Source organism: Mesoplodon densirostris, chromosome 5, assembly GCF_025265405.1.
Source record: "Mesoplodon densirostris isolate mMesDen1 chromosome 5, mMesDen1 primary haplotype, whole genome shotgun sequence".
NCBI classification, from domain to species: Eukaryota; Metazoa; Chordata; class Mammalia; order Artiodactyla; family Ziphiidae; genus Mesoplodon; species Mesoplodon densirostris.
The window spans coordinates 77,287,400-77,312,572 of NC_082665.1; the positions used below are offsets into that span (position 1 = coordinate 77,287,400).

Below are 25,173 nucleotides of genomic sequence, written 5' to 3' on the forward strand. Positions count from 1 at the left end.
TTATCCTAAACATCTAGAATATTCCTTTGCACAAAATTTTTAATTTGTTTAATAAAAATATCAATTATTTAAAAATACTATGTAATATTTCTTCAGAACTCTTATGCCATGTTACCAACAATGTATTTAAACATTCTGTTTTTTCTTCACAGTTTTGGTAACACTGTATATTCTCAGTCTTGTAAATCTTTGCCTGTTTCACAAAAAGTGACATTATTGTTTTAATTTTTATTTATTTAATAGTTAATGAGGTGGAATCCATCTTATTAGCCATTTGTGGCAGGTCTTCATGAAATTGATAATTTCCCTTGCTCATTTTTCTTTTTTTATTAAGTATAGTTGATTTACAATATTGCGTTAGTTTCAGATGTGCAACGAAGTGATTCAGTTATACATTACATATATATTTTTTCAGATTATTTTCCATTATAGCTTATTACAAGATACTGAATATTGTTCCCTTTGTTATACAGTAAATTCTTGTTGTTTATCTATTTTATATACAGCAGTTTGTTAATCCTAGATCCTTAATTTATACCTCCTTCCTTTTCCCTTTGGTAATCATAAGTTTGTTTTCCATATCTATGAGTTTGTTTCTGTTTTGTATATAGATTCATTTGTATCATATTTTAGGTTCCACATATAAGTGATATCATATAATATTTTTCTCTGACATACTTCAATTAGTGTGATATTCTCTAGGTCCATCCATGTTGCTGCAAATGGCAATATTTTATTCTTTTTATGGCTGTGTTAAGATTCCATTGTATATATACACCACATCTTCTTAAACCAGTCATCTGTTGATTGGCATTTGGGTTGTTTCCATGTCTTAGCTATTGTAAATAGTGCTGCTATGAACTTTGGGGTGCATGCATTTTTTCAAGTTAAGAGTTTTTGTCTTTTCTGGATATATGCCTAGGAGTGGGATTGCTGGATCATACAGTAGCTCTATTTTTAGTTTTTTAAAGGAACCTCCATACTGTTCTCCAGACAATACTACAATTGGCAGGGTTATGCCTCCAACTTTGTTCTTTTTCCTCAGGATTGCTTTGATAATTCCGGGTCTTTTGTGGTTCCATATATATTTTAGGATTATTTTTTCTAGTTTGTGAAAAATGGCATGGGTAATTTGATAGGGATTGCATTAAGTCTGCAGATTGCTTTGAGTAGTATGGTCATTTTAACAATATTAATTCTTCCAATCCAAGAGCATGGGATATCTTTCCATTTCTTTGCACCATTTTCAATTTCCTTTATCAACACTTTATAGTTTTCAGTGTATAGTTCTTTCACCTCCTTGGTTAGGTTTATTCTTAGTTATTTTTTGACACCATTTTAAATGGGAATTTTTTTAAAATTTCTATTTCTGATTTTTCATTGTTAGTGTAAAGAAATGTAACAGATTTCTGTATATTAATCTTGTACCCTGCTACCTTGCTGAATTCATTTATTAGTTCTAATAGATTTTGTGTGGAGTCTTTAGGGTTTTCTATATAGAGGATCATGTCACCTGCATATAATGACAATTTTACCTCTTCTATTCTGATTTAGATAACTTTTCTTTTTCTTGTCTGATTGCTGTGACTAGGATACCCAGTATTACATTGAATAGAAGTGGTGAGAGTGGGCATCCTTGTCTTGTCCCAGAATTTGGTGGGAGGGCTTTGAGCTTTTTACCATTGAGGATAATGTTGGCTGTGGCTTTGTCATAAGTAGCCTTTATTATGTTGAGATATGTTCTCTCTATGTCCAGTTTGGTGAAGAGAATTTATCATGGATCAATGTTGAATTTTATCAAATGCTTTTTCTGCATCTATTGAGATGATCATGTGGTTTCTGTCTTTTCTTTTGTTGATGTGGTGTATCACATTGATTGATTTGCATCTGTTGAGCCATTCTTGCAATCCTGGAATGAATTCAACTCGATCATGATGTGGTGTATGATCCTTTTTATGTATTGTTGGATTTGGTTTGCTAATATTTTATTGAGGATTTTGCATTTATATCCATCAAATATATTGGCCTGTAATTTTCTTTTTTTGTAATGTCTTTGTCTGGATTTGATATCAGGGTGATAGTGGCTCCATAGAACGACTTTGGGAGTGTTTCCCTCCTCTTCAATCTTTTGCAATAGTTTGGGAAAGATAGGTATAAGTTCTTTGTATGTTTGGTAGAATTCCCCAGTGAAGCCATCCAGTCCTGGACTTTTGTTTGCAGGGAGTTTGGTTTTGTTTCATTTTTTGTCAGCAGTGCCACATTGCTTGCAGGATGGGTTCTCAGTTCCCTGACCAGGGACTGAACCTGGGTCATGGTAGTGAAAGCTCAGCATCCTAAGTACTAGGCCACCAGTGAACTCCCTTGCAGGGAGTTTTTTTTTATTATTATTATTTTTATTACTGTTTCTATTTCACTTCTAGTGATTGGTCTGTTCAAATGATCTTTTTCTTCTTGACTCAATTTTGGTGGACTGTATGTTTCTTGAAACTTGTCCATTCCTTCTAGGTTGTCCAATTTGTTGGCATATAACTGTTCAGAGTATTTTCTTATGATTTTTAAAATTTCTGCGGTATCAGTTGTTATTTCTCTTCTTTCATTTCTTATTTTGTTTATTTGTCTTTTCTTCTTGGTGAGCCTAGCTAGAGAATTGTTGATTTTGTTTATCCTTTCAAAAACCAGCTCTTGGTTTTACTGCTCCTTTCTATTTTTTATCTATATTTTATTTATTTCCTCTTTGATCTTTATTATTTTCTTCCTTCTGCTGACTTTGTTCTTCTTTTTCTAATTCTTTTAGGTGGTAAGTTAGTTTGTTTATTTGAGGATTTTTTCTTGCTTCTTGAGGAAGGCCTGTCTTGCTATGAACTTCCCTCTTAGAACTGCTTTTGCTGCATTCCATAGATTTTGTAAGGTTGTGTTTTCTTTGTCATTTGTCTCTGAGTATTTTCTGCTTTCCTCTTTGATTTCACTGTTGACCCACTGGTTTTTTAGTAGCATGTTATTTAGTCTCCATGTGATCTTTTATTTCCCATTTTTCTTTCTGTGGTTGATTTCTAGTTTCATACTGTTATGGTCAGAAAAGATGCTTGAAATAATTTTTATCCTTTTAAATTTGCTGAGGATTGTTTTGTGTCCTAATATGTGGTCTATCCTAGAGAATGTTCCATGCATGCTTGAAAAGAACGTGTATTCTGGTTTTTTGGACGTGGTGTCCTATAGATATCAAGTCCAACTGTTCTAATGTGTCATTTAGGATCTCTGTTACCTTATTGATTTTCTGTCTGGAAGATCTGTCCATTGATGTCAGTGCCATGTGAAAGTCTCCTACTATTATTGTATTCCTGTCAATTTCTCCCTTTTTGTCTGTTAGTATTTTTTTATATATTTAGGTGCTCCTACCTCGCTCATTTTTCTACTGGGTTATTTTTCCTTTTCTTAGTGATTTATGAATTGAAATATAGATAGATATCATGTATATTTTATATATTATAGATTGTAAACCTTATAAGAATTATAAATATTTCTTAATTTATTTCTCATTTGTCTTTTAATTTTGTTTATTATGGCTTTTGCTATATAAATGTTTTTGTGTTTTTATATAGGCAAATCTGTATGTCTTTTATGCTTTCTGGGTTTATTTCATAATTATCAGAAATTTCTTACTCCAAGATTATGAAATTATTCTCCAATAATTTCTTCTTTGATTAATGTTTTATACTTTAAATTTTTTAATCTATTATAATTTATTTTTGTGTTGTATAAGGCAGGAATCTAATTTTGTTATCAAACATGCAATTGTTTCAAGACCACTTATTTAAATATATTTTTCTTCACTAAATAAAGCAATGCCATTTTCATACACTAAATTCACATAATTTCAACTTACAAAGGGCCTTCAATATATTACTTCACATAATAGTCACCATATGAAACATGTGTTTCCATTCATTCATTAAGAAAATGTTTACTAAGCACACTTTACACATGCAGGGAAACACTTACTTACATTTACCAGTTTATTGTAAAAGGATACGAAAAATGACAGAGATAAACATCCAGATGGAAGAGATTGTAGGGCAGTCTCATGGGAAGGGACATGGAGCTTCCATGCCCTCTCTGGGAACCCCACTCTCCAAGAACCTCTGTGTGTTCACCACCTCAGAAGCTCTCTGAACTCCATATTTTTGGGACTTTTGGTGGAGGGGGGATTAACTCTATTTTCAGCCCCCTTTCCCTCTCTGGACAATGAAGGGTGGGGCTGGAAGTTCTAAGCTACTAATCATGGCTTGGTCTTTCTGGTGATCAGCCCCCATGCAGGAGACCACCAAGAGTCACATAATTAGAAAAAAAGACATGCCCATCTGCCAGGAAATTCCAAGGGATTTAGGAGCTCTGTGTCAGGAACCAGAGTCAAAGAACAAATATTAGAACAAAAGATGCTCCTAGTGCTCTTTCACTTAGGAAATCACAAGGGTTTTAGGAGCTCTGTGCCAGAAATCAGGGCAGAAATCAATCCATATATTCTATTCTTTGTGGTTATCATATAAAAACAAAGTTGAGAGGATGCATCCAATTGAATGGTCCTAGGTAGGATGAAATTTTCTTAGAGAAATAAAAAGGGAAAATATATTTTGTATTTTGTAAATCATTGTGGTCTCTCCTATGTAATCAGTTAAAGCTACATTTAAATCATAAGCAAAATTCACAGTTAAAATGGTACAATAATTATTACCAAAATATTTAACTAGAAAAGACAGTTTATACAAGTTTTACAAATGCAAATAGCGTGAGTATTATATTGCTTCACTCAATAAAATGAAAATGATTATTTTAAACAATGGGGAAGGGGAAAATGATCAGTGTTAAAGTGAAAAAAAATGTTATGCATTTCTGAATTAGATCTGAATTAACAGGGCTTTTCCTACTGAAAAGCCCCAAGGAAACTTATAGGATCTAATAAATCTTGTCAATGGATGAGGTGTATATATGGAAATACAAATTTGGACCCAACAGTGCTTTTGCTGTGCATCCAACTAGAAAACTAAAATTGTATTTATTTCATCAGTACATTAGGTACCTTTGGCAAATGCACCTAATTTTTCACAGGCCATTCAACTAAAAATAACTTTATATCTTCCTGAGAGAAAATAAAACAAAATAGGAATATATTCATTTAAGAATATAGCTAGATAAACTAAAACAGAGATAGCTATATGTATACTTTATCAACGATGACATAGAAAAATCCATCAAAAGACATGCTGTAAAATCCCATGCCACCAGAGAAAGAGCACATTTCACTGTTCACCATAACTCCCAGTGTCTGAAGGTTTTATCTCCATGACAATGAGAGCTAGAAATTAACCTGCTCTAAAGCATTGATTGCATGTGCTGATGCTACAGCTCTCCAAGGACAATTTTTCCAAAAAGTTGAAGAGTAACACAAAATAATTAATTAGACAATTTGCATTGTATTTGGGATTCCTCAGTAATGAAAAACTGCTCACTGAGCAAATGCTGGAGCACAGAGTTTGGGTGAGTGGTTTAGAAACTCCCAGACTCTTTGGAGGAAATATGTAGTATGTGAGTGTGCTGCAGCACACAATTAACCCTGCAGGACAGTTTCAAGATCTTGCATCCAGTTAGCACATAAAATGATGTCGATTAAAGCATAAAAGTGCATCATCTCAGTAAGATTGCAGATTTTTATGACCATTACAATAACACTGGCAACATTACTTCTGCTTTTTAATGATTTCACACCCATGAAATTCAAATAGAGTAGGGTTTTTACCTTAGAGCACCCTATTCATGAAAAGGGCTCCTGCTGCTTCATTATCTTTTTTCTAGTTTATTAAAAATTTATTTAACAGGGCTGTACAAATGGAGAAATTATTCATGAGATCCAGGAATATTTAATGATCACTCTTTCAATGTCTCCCTTTATGCCCAGAGGAACAATTCTCACAAATGTGGTCCAGGAACACTGAGAGTCCCTGACAACCTTTCAAGGGATTCCAAAGCTAACTTCATAACAATAGCAAGACGTTATTTTCCTCTTTCACTCTCATCCGCTCAGGTGTACACAGTGGAGTTTTCCAGACACTATGTGACATGTAACAACACGATAGTCTAAATGCAAAGCAGATATGAGAATCCAGCTGCCTTCTATTAAGCCAGTTACTTTTTTTAAATTATGAAAATGTAAACAAATGTTGCCCTTCTCAATAATTCTTTTTGGAAATTATAGCTAATTTTCATAATATGTGACAACGTGGATAAACCTTGAGGACATTATGCTAGGTGAAATAAGCCAGTCACAGAAGGATGAATACCATATGACTCCACTTATTTGAGGTTTCTAAAATACTCAAATTCATAGAATCAAAGAAAGAAATGGTGGTTGCCAAAGGCTGGGGAGAGGAGGATATGGGGAGCTACTAATAAATGTGCCCAGAGTTTTAGTTCAGCAAGGTGAATAAGTTCTAGAGATCTGTTGTATGACACTATCTATGATCTACATTAGTATACTGTACACTGAAAGCTGTGTTAAGAGGCTAGATCTCCTGTTAATTGTTCTTCCCATAATAAAATAAAATTTAAATAATTAAGATAAAATAGGGAAAAACTCTAATAAACAAACAAATCAATAACTAAAAGCAACAAATGAGTGTAGGTCCTACCAAATAGTTAAACATATCATGCACTACAATCATAACAGATTTTTAGTGAGGGAATGAAGCCTCATATTAATGTAAATATACAAGCAGGAATTTGATGTAAAAAACTGGTGTATATTTCAATTAGACATGGAGAAATAATCACTTATCAAACAAAAAATAATTTTAAGAATAAATGCGCTATTTTTGTGAACATGCAACAGGTTTATTATTGCTATTTTTAAGTGGCTATTGTTTAAATTCTCATAGGTATAACCACATAAACAAAAGCTCTTTGGTGTCCTGAATAATTTTTAAGAATGTAAATGTGTCTTGACATCAAAAACTTTGAAAACTGCTAGCCTAGGGTTTATTAAATAGCTGGCTCTGGGCTGCATCTGTTATTTTGTTCATCATCCCTGAGAACAAATTCCCAAAGCAGATGGTGGGAAGAAACTAGGCTTCTGCATCAGGTAAAACTAATGTCAAATTCTGGTTTTGATATTACTGGCTGTGTGACTTCATGCGAATCATTTAACCTCTCTGAACCATAGTCACCTCATCTAAAACAGAGGTGATATCATCAAACTATTTCCCACAAGAAATTTGCCAATTACAAAAAAAAGAAAGGTACGTTTACAGGAGACACCACCTTCTGCAAGGAAGACGCCACCTCATCCAAGTGATCAAGGGTGGCACATCAACATCACGTACTCTACCCGACATTATACACTGAGGTCATGTCACTTCTATGTTAGTCTTTTCCAGAATGTGTAACCTCAATCTAACTGAGAAAACGTCAGACAAACCCACAGTAAGAGATATGCTACAAAGTAAGTGACCATTACTTATCAAAAGTACCAAGGTCAGGAAAGAGGCTGATAAACTGAGGGCTGTCACATATTGAGGCAGATGAAGGAGACACAACAATAAGTACCTTTGGGGAGGGGGGGACTGGTAAAACTGGAATAAGATGAGTATTTAGTTAACAGTATTGTTACTTTTCCAGGTTTTGATTACTGTACTTTGGCTAAGTAAGACGTTAACTTTAGGGGAGCTGAGTGAAGGGGATACAGAAACTCACTGTACTATTTTTTGCAAGTTTTCTGTATGTCTAAAATTATTTCAGAATAAACAGTTAAAAAGTAAAGTAGTCAAATGGAGGCAATCATGTCTTCTATACAGCACAACGTGGGTTTAGAGGTAACCAGTGTAAAATGTTTTCCACCGTACCTTGCCTACAAATGGAGGTTTTTATTTTCATTCTTCTTTTTTGTTCAGTAGTGATATGCTTAATTTTTTCCCCTGTGACAATTCTTCATTTTATATTTTTAGCATTTGTTGCAAAGCTGGTCTGGTGGTACTGAATTCTCTTAGCTTTTGCTTGTGTGTAAAGCTTTTGATTTCTCTGTCAACTCTGAATGAGAGCTTTGCTGGGTTGAGTATTCTTGGTTGTAGGTTCTTCCCTTTCATCACTGTTAATATAACATGCCACTCCCTTCTAGCCTGCAGAGTTTCTGCTGAAAAACCAGCCGAGAGCCTTATGGAAGTTCCCTTATATGTTATTTGTTGTTTTTCCCTTGCTGCTTTTAATATTTTTTCTTTGCCTTTATATTTTTTTAATTTATTTATTTTTATTTTTGTTTTTTTTTGGCTGTGCTGGGTCTTCATTGCCGTGCACAGGCTTTCTCTAGCTGCAGCAAGTGGGGGCTACTCTTTGTTGTGGTGTGCAGGCTTCTCATTTCAGTGGCTTCTCTCGTTGCGCAGCATGGGCTCTAGGCAGGCGGGCTTCAGTAGTTGTGGCTCATGGGCTTATTTGCTCTGCAACATGGGGGATCTTCCCAGACCAGGGCTTGAACCCATGTCCCCTGCATTGGCAGGTGGATTCTTAACCACTGTACCACCAGGGAAGGCCTGTCTTTAATTTTTGTCAATTTGATTACTATGTGTCTTGGCATGATCCTCTTTGGGTTTATCCTGCCTGGGACTCTCTGCACTTCCTGGACATGGGTGACTGTTTCCTTTCCCATGTTAGGGAAGTTTTCAGCTATTACCTCATCACATATTTTCTCAGGTCCTTTCTCTCTCTCTTCTCCTTCTGGGACACCTATAATGCAATGTTGTCCCAGATATCTCTTAGACTGTCTTCATGTCTTTTCATTCTTTTTTCTTTATTCTGTTCTGTGGCACTGATTTCCACCATTCTGTCTTCCAGGTCAATTATTTGTTCTTATGCCTCAGTTATTCTGCTACTGCTTCCTTCTAGTGTATTTTTCATTTCATTTATTGTATTGTTCATCTCTGTTTGTTTGTTCTTTAGTTCTTCTAGGTCTTTGTTAAACATTTCTTGTGTCTTCTCAATCCTTGCCTCTATACTTTTTCTGAGATCTTCAGGATCATCTTCACGGTCATTACTCTCAATTCTTTTTCCAGTAGGTTGCCTATCTCCACATCACTTAGTTGTTCTTCTGGGGTTTTACCTTGTTCCTTCATCTGGGACATATTCCTCTGCCATCTCATTTTGTCTAACTTTCTGTGATTGTGGTTTCCATTCTGCAGGCTGCAAGACTAGTTCTTCTTGCTTCTGCTGTCTGCCTTCTGGTGGATGAGGCTGTCTAAGAGGCTTCTGCAAGTTTCCTGATGGGAGGGACTGGTTCCTGCCCACGGGTGGGTAAAGCTGAGTCTTGTCCCTCTGATGGGCAGGGCTGTGCTCAGGAAGACTTTTACCAGCTTGTCTGCTAATGGGTGGGGCTGTGTTCCAGCCTTGTTGGTTGTTTGGCCTGAGGCATCCCAGCACTGTAGCTTACAGGTTATAGGGTGGGGCTAATGGCAGCCTCTGGGAGGGCTCACGCCAATGAGTACTCCCCAGACCTGCTGCTGCCAGTGTCTTTGTCCCTGCCATGAGCCACAGCCGCCTCCTTGCCTCTGCAGGAGACCCTCCAATACTAACAGGTAGGTCTGACCCAGTCTCTTATGAGGTCACTGCTTTTATCCCCTGGGTCCTGGTGTGCATGGAACCTTGTGTGTGCCCTAGAAGAGTGGAGCTTCTGCTTCCCCCAGCTTTCAAAGCCAGATTCTCTGGGGGCTCCTCCTCCCATTGCCATACCCCCAGGCTGGGAAGGTTGACAAGGTGTTCAGGACTTTCACTCCTGAAAAGTGTTGGAACTTCTGTGGTATAATTGTTTTCCAGTTTGTGGGTCACCCACCCAGCAGGTGTGGGATTTGATTTTATCACGATTGCGACCCTCCTACTGTCTTGTGGCTTCTTCTTGCCTTTGGATGTAGGGTATCTTTTTTGGTAGTTTCCAGTGTTTTTTCATCGAGGTTGTTCAGCAGTTGGCTGTGATTTTGGTGTCTACTTAAGAAGGGGTGAGCTCAAGTCCTTCCACTCTGCCATCTTGAGCTAATGCCCTTTACTTTTAAAATTTTTCTTTTATATTGAGTATAGTTAATTTACAATGTTGTGTTAGTTTCAGGTGTACAGCAAAGTGATTTAGCTATACATATGCACATATCAATTATTTTTCAGATTCTTTTCCCATATAGGTTATTACAGAGTATTGAGTAGAGTTCTCTGTGCTCTACAGTAGGTCCTTGTTGATTATCTATTTTATATATAGTAGTGTGTATATGTTAATCCCAACCTCCTAATTTATCTCCCCCCACCACCCTTCCCCTTTGGTAACCAGAAGTTTGTTTTCTAAGTCTGTGAGTCTGTTTCTGTTTTGTAAATAAGTTCATTTGTATCATTTTTTAGATTCCACATATAAGTGATATCAAATGGTATTTATCTTTCTCTTTCCGACTTACTTTATTTAGTATGATAATCTCTAGGTCCGTCCATGTTGCTGCAAATGGCATCATTTCATTCTTTTTCATGGCTGAGTAATGTTCCATCGTATATATGTACCACATCTTCTTTATCCATTCATCTGTTGATAGATATTTAGGTTGCTTCCATATCTTGGCTATTGTGAATAATGAGTGCTGCAATGAACATTGGGGCACACGTATCTCTTCAAAGTATGGTTTTCTACAGATATATGTCCAGGAGTGGGACTGCTGGATCATATGGTAGCTCTACTTTTAGATTTTTAAGGAACTTCCACACTGTTCTCCATAGTAGCTGCACCAATTTACATTCCCAGCAACAGTGTAGGAGGGTTCCCTTTTCTCCACAACATTTATTGCTTGTAGACTTTTTGATGGTGGCCATTCTGACCAGAGTGAGATGATACCTCGTTATAGTTTTAATTTGCATTTCTCTAATAATTAGCAATGTTGAGTATTTTTCACGTGATCTTTGGCCATCTGGATGTCTTCTTTGGAGAAATGTCTATTTAGATCTTCTGCCCAATTTTTTTTTTTTTTTTCGGTACGTGGGCCTCTCACTGTTGTGGTCTCTCCCGTTGCAGAGCACAGGCTCCAGATGTGCAGGCTCAGTGGCCATGGCTCACAGGCCTAGCTGCTCCATGGCATGTGGGATCTTCCCAGACCGGGGCACAAACCCGTGTCCCCTGCATCAGCAGGTGGACTCTCAACCACTGTGCCACCAGGGAAGCCCCTGCCCATTTTTTGATTTGGTTGTTTGTTTTTCTGATATTGAGGTGCATGAGCTTTTTGTATATTTATTTTCATTGTTCTGCTCAAAACCTTTCAGTGGCCTCCCATCCTTTTGTGAGAAAAGTTTCTATTTCTTAGACTAACATACTCAAGATTCCACATAGCCTGACTCCAAATTATACTTATAATTTTAACTAGTTTTTTATTGTGGTAAACTAACATAAAGTTTACCTTTGTAAGTGTACAGTTCAGTGGTATGAAGTACATTCACGCTGTTGTGCAAACCATTACCACCATCTACCTCCAGAGCTTTTTAATCTTCCAAAACTGAAACTCTCTATGCATTAAACAATAACTCCCTATCCCCCTCTACCCCAGCCCTTGGCAACCACGATCTACTTTCTGTCTCTATGAATTTGACTGCTCTAGGTCACTCATATAAGTGGAATCATGCAATTTTTGTCCTTTTGTGTCTGGCTTATTTACTTAGCATGTCTAACCCTGTATGACCGTGTATCCCATAATCTGACTTCATCCCCCTCTGCCCCACTCCTCACAACCTCCCTCCAGCCCACTGGCCCTGCTGCTCCTTGAAGACGCCTGGCAGACTCTTGCCTTGGACTTTGCACTTGATGCCTCCTCTACCAGAAACACTCATGCCCAAGACGCCGAATGGCCCACTCACCCACTTTCTTCAAGTCTTTATTCAAAATTCAACATTGTGGCCCATCTAAAATATCAACCCCTCCCTGAAGCTTCCTTTCCCCCTTCTTGCATCATTTGTCCTCTTGAGTACTCATCACTTTCCCACGTGCTATCTATTTTACATATTTATCTTATTTACTGTCCATGCCACACACACACCCCCATTGAATACAGGTTCCACAAAGGCCAGAATATAATGGCACCTATGAGGGTACAAAGATAATGGCAATAGGAAATTCCTAAAAGGAGCAATTCCAGAATTCCTAAAAGGAAGCGCAGAAAGAAGGGAGGAAAAGTAGCTTTGAAGTTATTTTTTCAGAACAGATAAGGCAACAGCTTTTGAAGCTCAGGGAAGCAAACTGCCACTTACAAAAATAAAGTCTATTATAATAAATCTTTCAGAGGAAAAGAAGCACTACTGACTAGTTTTTTGATCGCTGTAAAGAACAAAATTTCAGTCACATAGGAACTGAAATAAAATGGATATTGTTTAGGCCACACAAGCACCTTGGAGACAGTAACTCACAAAGCACACTTCTACATTCCAGGCTATGTATCGATAATAAACAGACCATCACCTAGCAACACATAAGAAATACACCTACCGTGGTGGCATCCCAGGCCAGCTCTTTGCTGGCTGTACCATCAAGCCTCTATCTGCCTATCGAGGCCTCATGAACTCAGGTTTTGGTGACCTGCTCCACAGATGTCACTAATGATTCTTAACAATTTCACCTGACACTTCATCTCTAATTAAATCCTATTTCCTCTTTAGTCTTGTGTAATCTGCTGTTGGAGCACTCCTGATTCATTGATATGACCCACTGGTTGGGAGGGAATTATTAGATAAAGTCTGAAAGACCTCCGGGGCCTTTGCTTGCCATACATTTCATCTGAGGCAAGACAACAGTCTCTCAGACCTGGGCCCTGATGTGATCTGGAGATGATACCATCACCAAACACCTGTAATAACATTGTCTCCTTAATGGAAAGCTGTCACAACACAGAGGAGAAACCTCTGGAGTGAAAGAGTTATGGGCTTGGGGCTGGATCCCAGTGCAAGTTCAAAACCTCTTCTATCTTTACCTCTTTCCACTTTCCCTCAGCTGTAAAAAAGGGTCATTAATAGGTGTTGTCAGTATTTGAGAATTTCAGCAAACTGATCCTTCTTCCCTAGTAAGAACTAGAAAATGGGAAATACAGAGTTTTTTGTGTTTGATTTTTAGAGAGCTGAAATATAAGATCAACATTTAATAACTGTAGTGATCACTGAAACAGGCTTCTCACCAGAATTACCTGTGGAACTTTAAAAACAATTTAGGTGCACAGCTTTTATCCTCGGGCAGTGCTGTCCAATGGGACTTTCTGTAATGATGAAACATTCTAGAAATGTGCGGTCCAGCACAGGAGCCACTAACCTCATGGGACTCTTAAAGCACCTCCCCCCATTTTATTGAGATATAAAAGACATATAATATTATATTAGTTTAAGCAGTTGAAGTGTGACTAATGTGATTGAGGAACAGATTTAAAATTTTTATTTACTTCTAACTAATTAAAATTTAAATAACCACATGGGCTAGTGGTTATCAAACTGGACAGCATAGTTTTAGACAAATTCTTCTGAGCGTGCGCTCCTCAAACCAGCAGCAGCCGTGTCACCAGGGAACTTGTTAGAAATGCAGACTCTTGGGCCCTGTCCCAGACCTGCTGAATCAGAAGCTCGGGGGTGGGGTCCCACCCTGGTGTGCTGGTGAGAGTTTAATGAAAGAGAAGCACTGATTAGTAGCATTTGCCAATGCTCCTGGTGTAAATACTCAGCATAGCAGATTTCAGGCAATCACTGAACATGAGATTGGCTGGAGAGGTACCCATGAGCTCTGAGAGCCCATGCGGGCTAACTCCTGCATGCCACCAAGCCAGTAATCTGTATTTTAGCAAGCTCTCCAGGTGGTTCTGATGTTTGGTTGAGAACCACTGATGTAAACCAGAGCCTAAGAAGACAGAGACCATGGCGTTTGTGTTTTACATTTTTCATGAGGGATTTCAATGAGCAGCCTGTTTGGAAAGCCTGACTCAGAATACATACGAGCAAGGGCACTTGAGGAACCAGGTGGCCTCCTCAGCCTCCTGTACATGAGGCAGCCTGACACAGACTATTAAGACCTGCTCCCTCCTGAGCCTCGGCCCCTCAGATGGAGGGTCACAGCCAGGCTGCCTTCCTTTCCCTTCAAGCGGCCATTCCAAACCCCCCACCTTCTGATATGATGAGCGACATCACAGGCATAGCCCACTCTAGGGGCAGACCCAAGGTGTAAGCAACCCTGGCCCTCTAACCACAGCTTCTGCTTTACTCTCCCACTTAAAAAGAGGATTGAGAATCATATTATTACTAGGATAATCTAGAATTTTTACTTTAAGAAAATATCTTACAAATTTCAGAAAATATCTGAAGATACCTTATAGTTGTTTACATATCTGAAGATACCTTATAGTTGTTTGGACATACAAGAGTCCAAAAACACTGTTTTGAAAAAGCTACTATGTCACATCTAGGACATACATGCCCTTCTTTAAAATAAATATGGCCTGCCTGTCTCACCAGATTTGTGGTAAGAATTAAATGATTTAACTATGCACATAAAATCATATCTGGAATATTCTAATTCCATGTGCAGCCAGCCCTAGGGAGGCAAAATCATACATTCATTAGAAATGAGCACAGACTCTTCCCTAGTTTAGCAATCTATGCTATGGAAAAGCAGACTGCTGAAATTCCTTTATATTCTAACTAAAGGAAAAAATAATAGAAAGAATTCAGAGCAACTTGTCTAAAACCAGGAGGTCATTCATACATACAACCTCCGAGGTAGAGTACAGAACAAATCCCTGTGATTCAGAAAAGCTCCCTCATTTCATTACAAACCCGGAGCAGAGAGTTCCATTAAAATAGCTGCATGTGGGCTTCCCTGGTGGTGCAGTGGTTGAGAGTCCGCCTGCCGATGCAGGGGACACGGGTTCGTGCCCTGGTCCGGGAGGATCCCACATGCCGTGGAGCGGCTAGGCCCGTGAGCCATGGCTGCTGAGCCTGCGTGTCCGGAGCCTGTGCTCCACAACAGGAGAGGCCACAACAGTGAGAGACCTGCGTACTGCAAAAATAAAATAAAATTTTAAAAAACTGCATGCGTTACTTGAATATTTCATTGCAAAAGTCATATAGTTATGCCTACCAAGCTCTTTATTTTGATATACTGAGTTTGGCCTAAATCCCAAATGAGACTACAGTGGAAAAAAGAATGTATATTCTTGTCCTTATTATGCTCCTTAGCACAAAATATTTTTACATTTATAATGTTTTTAGAGAAAATAGCTAGAAATTTTAGCCGCCAGTTTACAGGCTCAGGATGGCTGGCAAAGGAGCATCTTTTAAAGCAGTAACTTTGTCCTAGGTTCTGCTTCCTGGTATAACAACGGCACCCCTGCCCCGTGAACAGGAGAACACACATATCTGTAGAGACTCAGCTTTGGCTCTGGGGGCTGCCTATGGTCTTGACAGAGAAAGTAATTTTTCTTGGTGCTAAACTAACTGGTCCAGATGGACATAATTAAGGCCAAATTAGGGGAAACTAATGAGCCTGAGTCATTTTACATTTCCCATATGCAAAAACTAGAGCAAAAAAAGTATTGTATTCCAAATCATACTTAATTCATAGAGTGAAGGTGCTTATAAACTAGAATCAGAAGGTCTCCTGGGTGGTTAAAAACTGAATTATCTCATCACCAATTGCAAAGGTTTTATGTGGAACTTGAGAAAATACCGCAACTTGCTTTGATGTGGTATGTTTTCAGTAAGAGATTGTTGTGCACTTTCTATGTTTCATGTACTATGCTAAGTTCTTTGTGTATCATCTAATTTATTTCTCACTTAACCCCCAAAGATTGAGTATTACTATTACTCCCATTATATGGATGAGAAAACTGAGGCTTGGAAATATAAATTTTTTGCCCAAGTTCACACAGCTGGTAAATGACAGAAGCGGGGAAAAGATAAAGTCTGGTTCCAAACCTCTTTCAATACACTCATTGCTTCCAGTCCAGTGGGGTCTTATGAAATATCTGTGGTTATTCCAGAAGTTTCAGTCATTCTTACCTTGAACATATTGGAGGTAAGGTTACTTGAAGTTAGAGAAAAGTATTGAGTTATAGACTGTTTACCCAAATACTATTTTTGTCACCTCAAGCATATGGATGACTCAGATGAACTACTGCTGTCGCATCTACGGAGAGTGTCTCTCAGCTCTCCTCCCACAAACTTGCTGCTTAGCTGCAGCACATGCAGCGGGCTGTCAGACTCCACCTGCAGCATCTTGGGGTCCTGCTGAGCACTGGAGCTGGTGGCGATGGTAAGGCACAACATTTCTGCCCAACGCAAGATTCCTCTTTGGGAAATCTTTGATCTAAAAGCTCCCCATCTTGCTGATGGAGGCTGTCTCAGAACTTTAATGAAGTCTGAAGCTCTTCCTACCCGTCTCCCTCCTTCCTGCCCACCTTTCCAAGGTATCAGACCTGCATCACAGGCTCTCTCTGCCTACTACTGATCCCCTTCCATTTTTCTTCCAGCAGACGTTACCCTCAATACATCTCTTGTACTTCTACCTCAGTCTCGGGGTCTGTTTCCCAGAGGACCCGACCCACCAACCATGAAAAGTATTTTCATATGGGGGCCTGACCAAACCTGCTATTAAAAAAGAAAGAGTAATCCACCAACCAATGCCTGCTCACACTGTCACACAAAGTTTGCCATGGATTCCATGGGGAGACTAAACAGATGCAAACAAGAGATGTGTGCCCCTGTGACACAGACTATGCTTCCCAAAACCCCGCCATTCCCTTTAGTGGGAATACACTCAGCAAATATGTTAAGGAGTCTGGGAGGATTACCTTATGGTGATGTGACCACTTTTATTAAACTAAATACTGATCTATTATTATTGCAGAAGAAGAAACCATATTTTTGGCACTGTTGGTGGCTTCCGTGAGAGATTTTTTAAATGTAGGAGTATCTATAAAGAAAGAGGAAAAGGTTAGGCTACTTAAAAAGCAGACATGGAGGATTTCTATTCCCAGGTCTCCAAAACACCTCCTTTATTTTTCATCTTTCCAGTATCCATCTGGGAAAATTAGATTACAATCTCCCTCAAGAAGAAGGAGACAAAAATTATAGGTGAACACCAATGTACACAAATTAGCCTCTTCTGGTAACTTGTTATTCTACCGTTTGCCCAATTGAATTAATCTGTGCAAGAAATGTATGCTGTTTATGACAAAAAGCATTTAGTGTTCTTATAGGATTTTCCCCCTAGATTTAGTCATTCATCCCACAAATATTTACCAAGCATCAACTCAGAGCCAGTCAGCGTGTCTGCAATTGAGAATAAAAAGATAAACCATATAGCACAGGGAACTATATTCAATATCTTGTAACAAACTATAATGGAAATGAATCTGAAAAAGAATATATATGTATACATACACACACACACACACTCACACACACTTGTAACTGCATCACTTTGCTGTACACCTGAAACATTGGAAATCAACTACAATTTTTTAAAAAGTCATGGAAATACAAAAAAACTGAAAGATGAACCAGAAGGCATGGTCCACACGCTCACTGAGCTTAGAGCCTAGCCCGGTGCTCTTCAAACTTTAATGTGCAGACGAATCACTGGGATTTTGCATCTTCTGATCCAGCAAGTCTCGGATGGGGTCTAAGATTCTGCATTTCTTACAGGTCCTCAGGATGGCAGTGATATGAGTGCAGAGACCATGCTTTAAGTAGCGAGGAACCAGCTTACTAGCTCTCAGATGCGGGGCTGTGACACACTCCTGTATGTGAATGCTTTTCAGGGGTATCATCAAATGTGAATCAATGAATATTGTCAATACAATAGAAAACATATACTCTCACCAGGATACCTACTGGGTGGAATTCTGAACTGAGATCAACAAAATGTAGGTGTATGATTTACTGAATAAAAAGTAGGAGACGAGGTATGGAATGACATCAGGATGGTGCCAAAGAACGCTGGCATTACCAGGAGCAGTAGCGAACATGGCCTATGAACATGACTGCACAGCCAGGGCACTGGCCCACGTTCTTCATCAATGACACAAAGCTCAATTTTAAGCATTTAAAAATTTTCCCCACACCTGCTTTTTCTTAACCACTAGGCACTTTCTAGCCCTCTCAAGTACACCACTAAAATTTCTCATCCAGGGCACCATAAACACACAAAGGTTAGCCTTGTTCAAAATGTGTAATCTTACAAATAAAAGGAGGCCAAATGTATAATTAGAGGCCACATGTCATAAGCAACTGCTTGTGCAAACTGTCAAATTATATCTTAAAATGGGGTTGTGGGGAGGTGGAAGGTAGAGGGAAAGAGGGGAGTTAATTTAATTCTAAGCTGTTTGAAGCCAGGAAAACAGGCCACATGGAGTTAAGCTGGGGAGAGGAGTTGGGTTTGCTCATTTTTCCTAGATTCAAAAGAGAAAATTAATCCAAGATATAAAAACAGTAAAGTCACTTTGATCTCTACAACCCCAAAAGTCCAGGTGCAAAATGTAGTGAAAAATAGCAGGCATCTTAAACTCATCTACAACTCTGTACTTAGCCAGCTCATCTTTAATAGTAAAAAGAAACTCCCATTAATAATTTAAAGGAGCCATGCCAGAAAAAGTAACCCAAACAAGTCCAGAGTTAGCAGGAAAGGATGGTCAAGGTCAGCTGTGAAGTGGGGTGTGTAGGGTCACACTACACATTCATGATTCGTATGACATGCAGTCTGCCATGAGGATGCCAATGCACAGAACGGCAAGGGGAATTTACAAACACCCCATCCTGCAACCTCAGAAACGAGTCCAGCTGGAGAGCTCTAAATGCTGACAACATCACAAACATTCTGAAGACAAACATGGAAAAATGGTTTTTTTAAGAGTAAGTCAAATTCATATTACCGCTCACACACAGACATACTACTTTGAAACATGACAATCATTGTGGATATTTTTGTAGGTTTCCTGGTTTTCTATTTTGAAAAATTTTTTTAGAAGCAAGAGAAAAAGAGAAGTCAATGGAAAATGCTGCTAGTCATGAGTGACAAAAGGAATTAGATACTGCTGTAGTTCCTTGCCAGAAAGGTTTTGTTATTGGTTTTTTTTTTCTGGATATATGTTATTTCACTTGGAAAAAATGAAAGTTTAACAAGCAACTCTAGAGCTGATAGTGAGGAGGCCCTCACTGCCACAAAACAGAACAGAAAGCCCCTTTACAAAGATCAGAGACGACAAATTTAAATGACTATTACAAATAGCTAAATTAAAGTCTGGCCTTAACCCAGAAGCAGAATATTTCAATCACTTAAACAAAAAATTAGCATATGAGTCAAAGACACTCGTGTGACTTGGAAGTAGGCACTGTCCAGTATTGCTGTGTTCATTTCCTATGGCTTCTTAACTTCCCTTGGGTATCATGACAATGCTCTTCAGGGTGGTGTGCAGGAGCCCTGAGCACAACTGTGTAATTGCATGCATGGAAAACAATTTCATCGACTAAAGGAAAACCACACCATGGTATGTCCAAAATGCTGTCTGAAACACATATTATATGAGGTTTTAGTCTATTATATTTTGTGTCTATCTTACCTTAAAGCCATGATGGATGCTTATTTAATTTTCTGCTTAATTGATTCATTCCAAACCTGAACCATGATAGGGCAAGGCAAAAATAACCAAAAACAGATGCTCTCTGCTCTACCAGCAGAACCCTTAGGTTAATAACTACTGTCTAATTTATGTTTAGCTAAGGGGTGGATCATGGAATCCACATACAGCTTTCCCAGGTGAGAACATTATTTTGAGAATGTTATTTTGAGAGGTCCATGTTGTGGGGACTGCTTTTCCTCTTATTTCTATTATGCCTGCTTAGGACACAACAGTGAAGTAGCTGATTGGGCAGGTGTTATTCTGCATCCACTTCAATTTTTCAATTGGTATATAATCTTTCACATTTCAACCAGAGGTACCTACCCAGCTTATCATGCAGAAGAAGCACTCTGAATTATTAATTATGCCTCAGGGTGAGGAATCAGCACATCTTCATTTGATATTAGCTTCATTCTAATTATCCTCTAGAGCTCAGAAAATTAGGAAGTGACTGCAGGGGCCTATTCCTGGGAGTAAATGTGAGAGTCAGCAGGAAACACAAATGTAACTCAGTGGAATACATGACAAATATGAAACAGAATCACCATCCATTTGTATTCATCAATCAAGTCTCTAAGATGGTTAGAGCTCTGGAAGTGATGGGACATCTGGAAACATGGACATGGCCTCCAGCACGTCGTCGTCTTTTCCGAGGGCTGACAGGCCAAGCAGACCCACCAGTGTCTCTGTCTTGGGTGGGTTTGGAGTCTGGGCTGTTATGTTTTGTTCAGTTATCTCAGGCTGCTTTCGTGGGTCCTAGGTCTTCTTAGACCTATTGGTATGGGTCCGCAACCACACCAACATGAGCCCTCCAACCAAAAAGACTGAGAGAGTAGCCAAGTGATTCCAGCCCCTCATCTTCTCATTTCCTGAGAGAAGACCCCAAACTCTATTAACACTCCTTGTGGAAGACAATGTTGCTCGGTTGACATTAGAAGAAAACCCCATGAGCATTTTATGGACTAAGGATTTTGTGTCCCAAATAACATCTAGAGATCCTCTTGGTTGCCTTCTAGCTCCACGACTTCAGGCCAGTCTCTCTCAGCCATTCATTAGCTAAAATGTAGGCTAATAAACATTACTCATGTTTCCTTTTTCCTTTTTTTTTCTGGATATTATATCAATATATTTTTTAATTCATCAACCTTACTGAGGTATAATTTATGGACGATAAAATGTACTCAGTTAAAGTATACAGTTCAATAAGTTTTGACAAATATATACATATGGGTGACCATCACCACAAGAGGCTCCTTGTGCACTTTTGGAGTCGATTTCCAACACCACGATCCCCAGGCAACCACTGGCCTCATTTCTATCACTAGAGATAAGTGCTGCTAGTTCTAGAACTTCATAGAAATACATAGATACACACATATCCACATATATAAAAATATTCCCACGCGTCCTCTCTTGTACAATATTTATATGTAAACATATTCCATAGGAATTCTTTTGTTTGTGGCTTCTGTCTCTCAGCACAGTGTTTTGATATTTACCCACGTTTGTGTGTATTGATAGTTTGCTTATTTTCATTGCTGAGCATTACACTGTATGGATAAACTACAAGTTTGTTTATCCGCTCACCTGTTGATTGACACGACTTGTTTCTACTTTTTGGTACTATAAATACAACTGCTAAGAACATTTGTGTTCAGATCTTCTTGTAGACATGTTTTCATTTCTCTTGGTGACTATCTAGAAGTGGAATTGCAGTAAGTAAACATTTTCTTTTTTTAAATTAAAACAATAAAAATATATCATTGTCTGACAGAGTTCAAATCACCTTAACATTTAAAGAGAAGAGATGGCACCATAAGTCATAGGTCAGCCTACAGCTAAAATAGGGCATGTGGTCTTCCTACGAGCAAGCAAATTACTACCCCCTTGAGGTCTAAGCTTTCTCTGAGCACAGTGAAGGGGCTCAGGACTTGCTCAAGGAGTGGCTTAAAAGGAAATTAAGGAAAATTTAGATTTCCTTAAAAGGAAATCTAAAACTCATGTTTGGCTGACAGCTCTGAGCACTTTTTTTCTGGTTCATGAGGGCCACGGAAACAACTTACTTCAGAGCATTCACAGTCTTACACATGTTAGTAGTGATGCTGTTTAACTCATGTAGAAGGGGAGGTCCTTCATCCGGTGTGAGTTTCCAGCTCATCTTCATTATGACAAAGAAGACAAGAGAGGATGGACAAAGCCCTCGGCTTCTCTGCTCTTCACCACAACAGCCCAGCTCTGCCAAACTGATGGAAGGTGGCTACATACACCCAAGGCTGCTCCCAGAGGCCGGCCAGGCTCACTGGAGGGTCAGCCTCACCAACGCACATGTCATCCAAGGGCAGCTTTCTGCAGGCTAATGCAAACTCATACCATGATCTGCAAGGTCAGCTACGGTGTCCTCTACACTTGATCCAAGTGCGCCAAGGTCCAGGGAAGGAATGGGCTGAGACTCAGGCAGGTTCTCTGAAGCTGGGTCATCAAGTTCCTTGCAGAAGGTAATGAACAATTCATGAGAAGCTGATCAGAGGAAACAGCATTACCACAAATGAAACCATATTCTTGTTTAGAAGATGATTTAGAAACAAAAGCCTACCTAATCCTTTCCCTTAAACATGATAACATTTTCAAATCTCAAGAAGGCAGCTTGGGATGAGAGGAACAGCTCTGAATTAACTCAGTAGGTGACCTTGGGCAAATCATATAACCTCCCTTGGCCTGAGTGTCAGGGTCATAGTGAGTGTGAGGTGGACAGGATGTCCAGCCCTGCTCAGCTTCCTCATCTCAAGACTAGAGGTGCTGGCTTCGATAATGTCTTTTAAAGCTCTCCTCCAGCTTTAAAAGCTCTGTGATTCTATGAATTTCAATTTCCTAAGAGAAAGAGATCTAAGAGGTGACATGAAAGAGTTTCCACTTCAAAAAAATAAAAGTTAAACTTCTCAAATGTTTCAATAGGCATGTCAACTAATCACTCTGTGTGTGTGTGCGTGTGTGTGTGTGCGTGTGTGTGTGTGTGTGTTTGCCACCCAGAGCTAATGCTGAATTGACCTGTTTTCCTGGATAAATGGCTTTCATGGAGAACTATTCCAAGAGCGTCTTCTTATCAAAAGGAGAAAGTTCAAACTAATCTTAAATGAATAAGTAAAACATAGCTGTGCTACACTGTGATGTGGCATCTGTGGAAATACAGTCATAAAATATTTTTAAGAAGTCCATTTTTTGTACTGTATAATAATTGTTACAGGAGGTGAAACTGGCTCCAAATTTCAAAGGATCACTGATAGTGCAAAAAGCAGAGACTGCACGAAATGTGCCTTTGTGTGTACTTCAGAAATTATTTGAAAACAAGTATTTAGACTCTCAGTTGACTTTGATTTTCTGAGGTTCTCTCTGAAGAGAACAGAATTGTTATCATTGCTTCTCTTAGAAGGAGCAAGATTTGATCTGCTCTTTGATCCCCAGGTCTGTTTCACATTTGGAGGCCTGATCTGCCACACAATTTTCACAGAAACCATCACACCTGCATACACCCCAGGATAAAAGAAAGACTGGGCTTAGTGTGTGCATCGTGGTATCTAGTTGTTTTAAGCTACCATCCTTTAAAGAAACGGTGCCAACATGATTCCACAGTCAACTACGCTTCAAGATTTCAAAGCCCAAATTCAGTGGAGCAGAAAATTCCTGCCAGCGTAAAAGTCCCCATCAGTCAGGTTCTGAAAAACAAAGCAAGCCACTCTCCTAAATGCCTCAAAGAATTGTTATAACATTTAAGAGGTGACACGGCCAGCCTGTCTCTCCCCTAACAGTGATTCTATCTCCTACAACTGCTTTTGAAATATAATGAGGTTTGCTTCAGCCAGACAGACAGAAGGAAGAGGACTAAAGAACAGAGCTCCAGCGAGAGGAGGAAGAAATTAAACCACAAATGTGCATCTGGGCAAAGACGGGAATGTGTGCCTCTTCCTTCTTTCCTTCTTAATCATGTTGTTCTTTAGCCTCTTGCATCTGATTAATCCAGCTTATTTCTCACATTGTATTTCATCCTTTTCAGCTCACTGGTGTTTTTCCGTGAGATGTCTAGACCCTTCAGTCCACCTGCAAAGTGTCAGCTACCCCTCCTTGGTTCTCTGAATATACGACGCCTGCCTCACTCCTGTGCCTGTGAATGTGATCAGACTGGTCTCCTCTCTGCCTGGCCTCCTCTCTCCATCCTCCTCCAGGGGGAACAAGAAAGCCTTCCCTCAGGTTGCCCCTCCTTTTCTTCAATTCCCATTAAATGCTCTTTTTTCCTAAAGAGGTTATAAGAAGGTCCGCTCATCATGGCTTTTCCAGATCCTCCTTCATCTGAAGCTATTTTCAAGAACCCCAATTTCTGTCCATTACTAATCAGTGTGCGGTCCTGGCCCAGCAGCATAGAAATCACCAGGGAGTTTGTTAGAAATGCAGCATCCCAGGCCCCACCCCAGACCAGCCAAATCAGAATCTACACTTCAAAAAGACCAAGAGGTGATTCAGGTACATTTTGAAGTTTGAGAAGCATTGCTAGAAAACGTAAGAATTTGGAGGAGGGCTAGTAGACTGTGGACCTGAGAGGTCAAAGACGGTTCTCCTGAAGAGGCGGTGACATTTGAAAGAGAGAAAGTGGGATGCTACTGATGGGTCAGAGGGAAATGGCTGATGTAACTGCACAAAGGAGGGTGAGAGACCTGGGGTGCTGAACAACCCTGCACGCTGGCCAGAATCAGCTGAAGGAGGGTCTTCTCTTCAAGAGCCAGGGGCTGCCTGGAGCACTTCCTGCCTCCATCAATATGCAACTTAGGAAACTTGCTTCTGGAAAGCCCAGAACCAAAGATGTTGGTGATACTGAATCTTACACGACCAAAGAATGAACCACCATCTCTGGTCAAGACAGCGGCAGGCACCTCCCTCCTGCCTTTGCTCCTTGCTGATGGACGGGGGTGGAATTGGGAGAAACTAGGCAGACACTGTGGAGGTTATGAGTTGGGACTTCATATAGTCTCTGTGAAATCCTCACTTTCCTCATTTGAACTGGGCCAAGATCTGGACTCCCATGTTCTGTAGGATAATATAGAGCTAATAAAATCTTAAGCGACTTTAGGATCCCCCAAGGGCCCTAATTTTTAGAAGGGACAAGACCTCATACAGTGTTGTTGCTTCACACTAATAGTAATCATATTGGAAATGAAAAAGAACACAGAAATGATTCTTTTTAAGGCCAATGAAGAAAAGCAAAGAAGTTAAGTAAGTTATCTAAGTAAGTTATCAGAAATTAAAATGTAAGATCGTACTTGAAACTACATTTTTATTTGCCATATGCTAACTTTAAGAATAAAGTTATTTAGGCTTTATAAAACAAAATATTATCATGTCTATACTTCTCAATCTCCAGTCTCTGGGGGTAAAATCCCTTAGAAGCAGGGGACCCTGAGCATTCCAGAAAAATGTCCTGGTTTTAATCAGC

At 39.2% G+C, this 25,173-nt stretch overlaps 1 protein-coding gene across 1 annotated transcript in view; it reads right to left on the reverse strand.

Moving 5' to 3' along the window:
• The window catches only part of NEK11 (NIMA related kinase 11), a 283,846-nt gene that overhangs the window by 151,207 nt on the left and 107,466 nt on the right, over positions 1-25,173 (reverse strand). Inside the window, 1 exon segment of the mRNA XM_060099965.1 lies at positions 22,065-22,179. Within this exon segment, the coding sequence (XP_059955948.1) occupies positions 22,065-22,179 (115 nt within the window).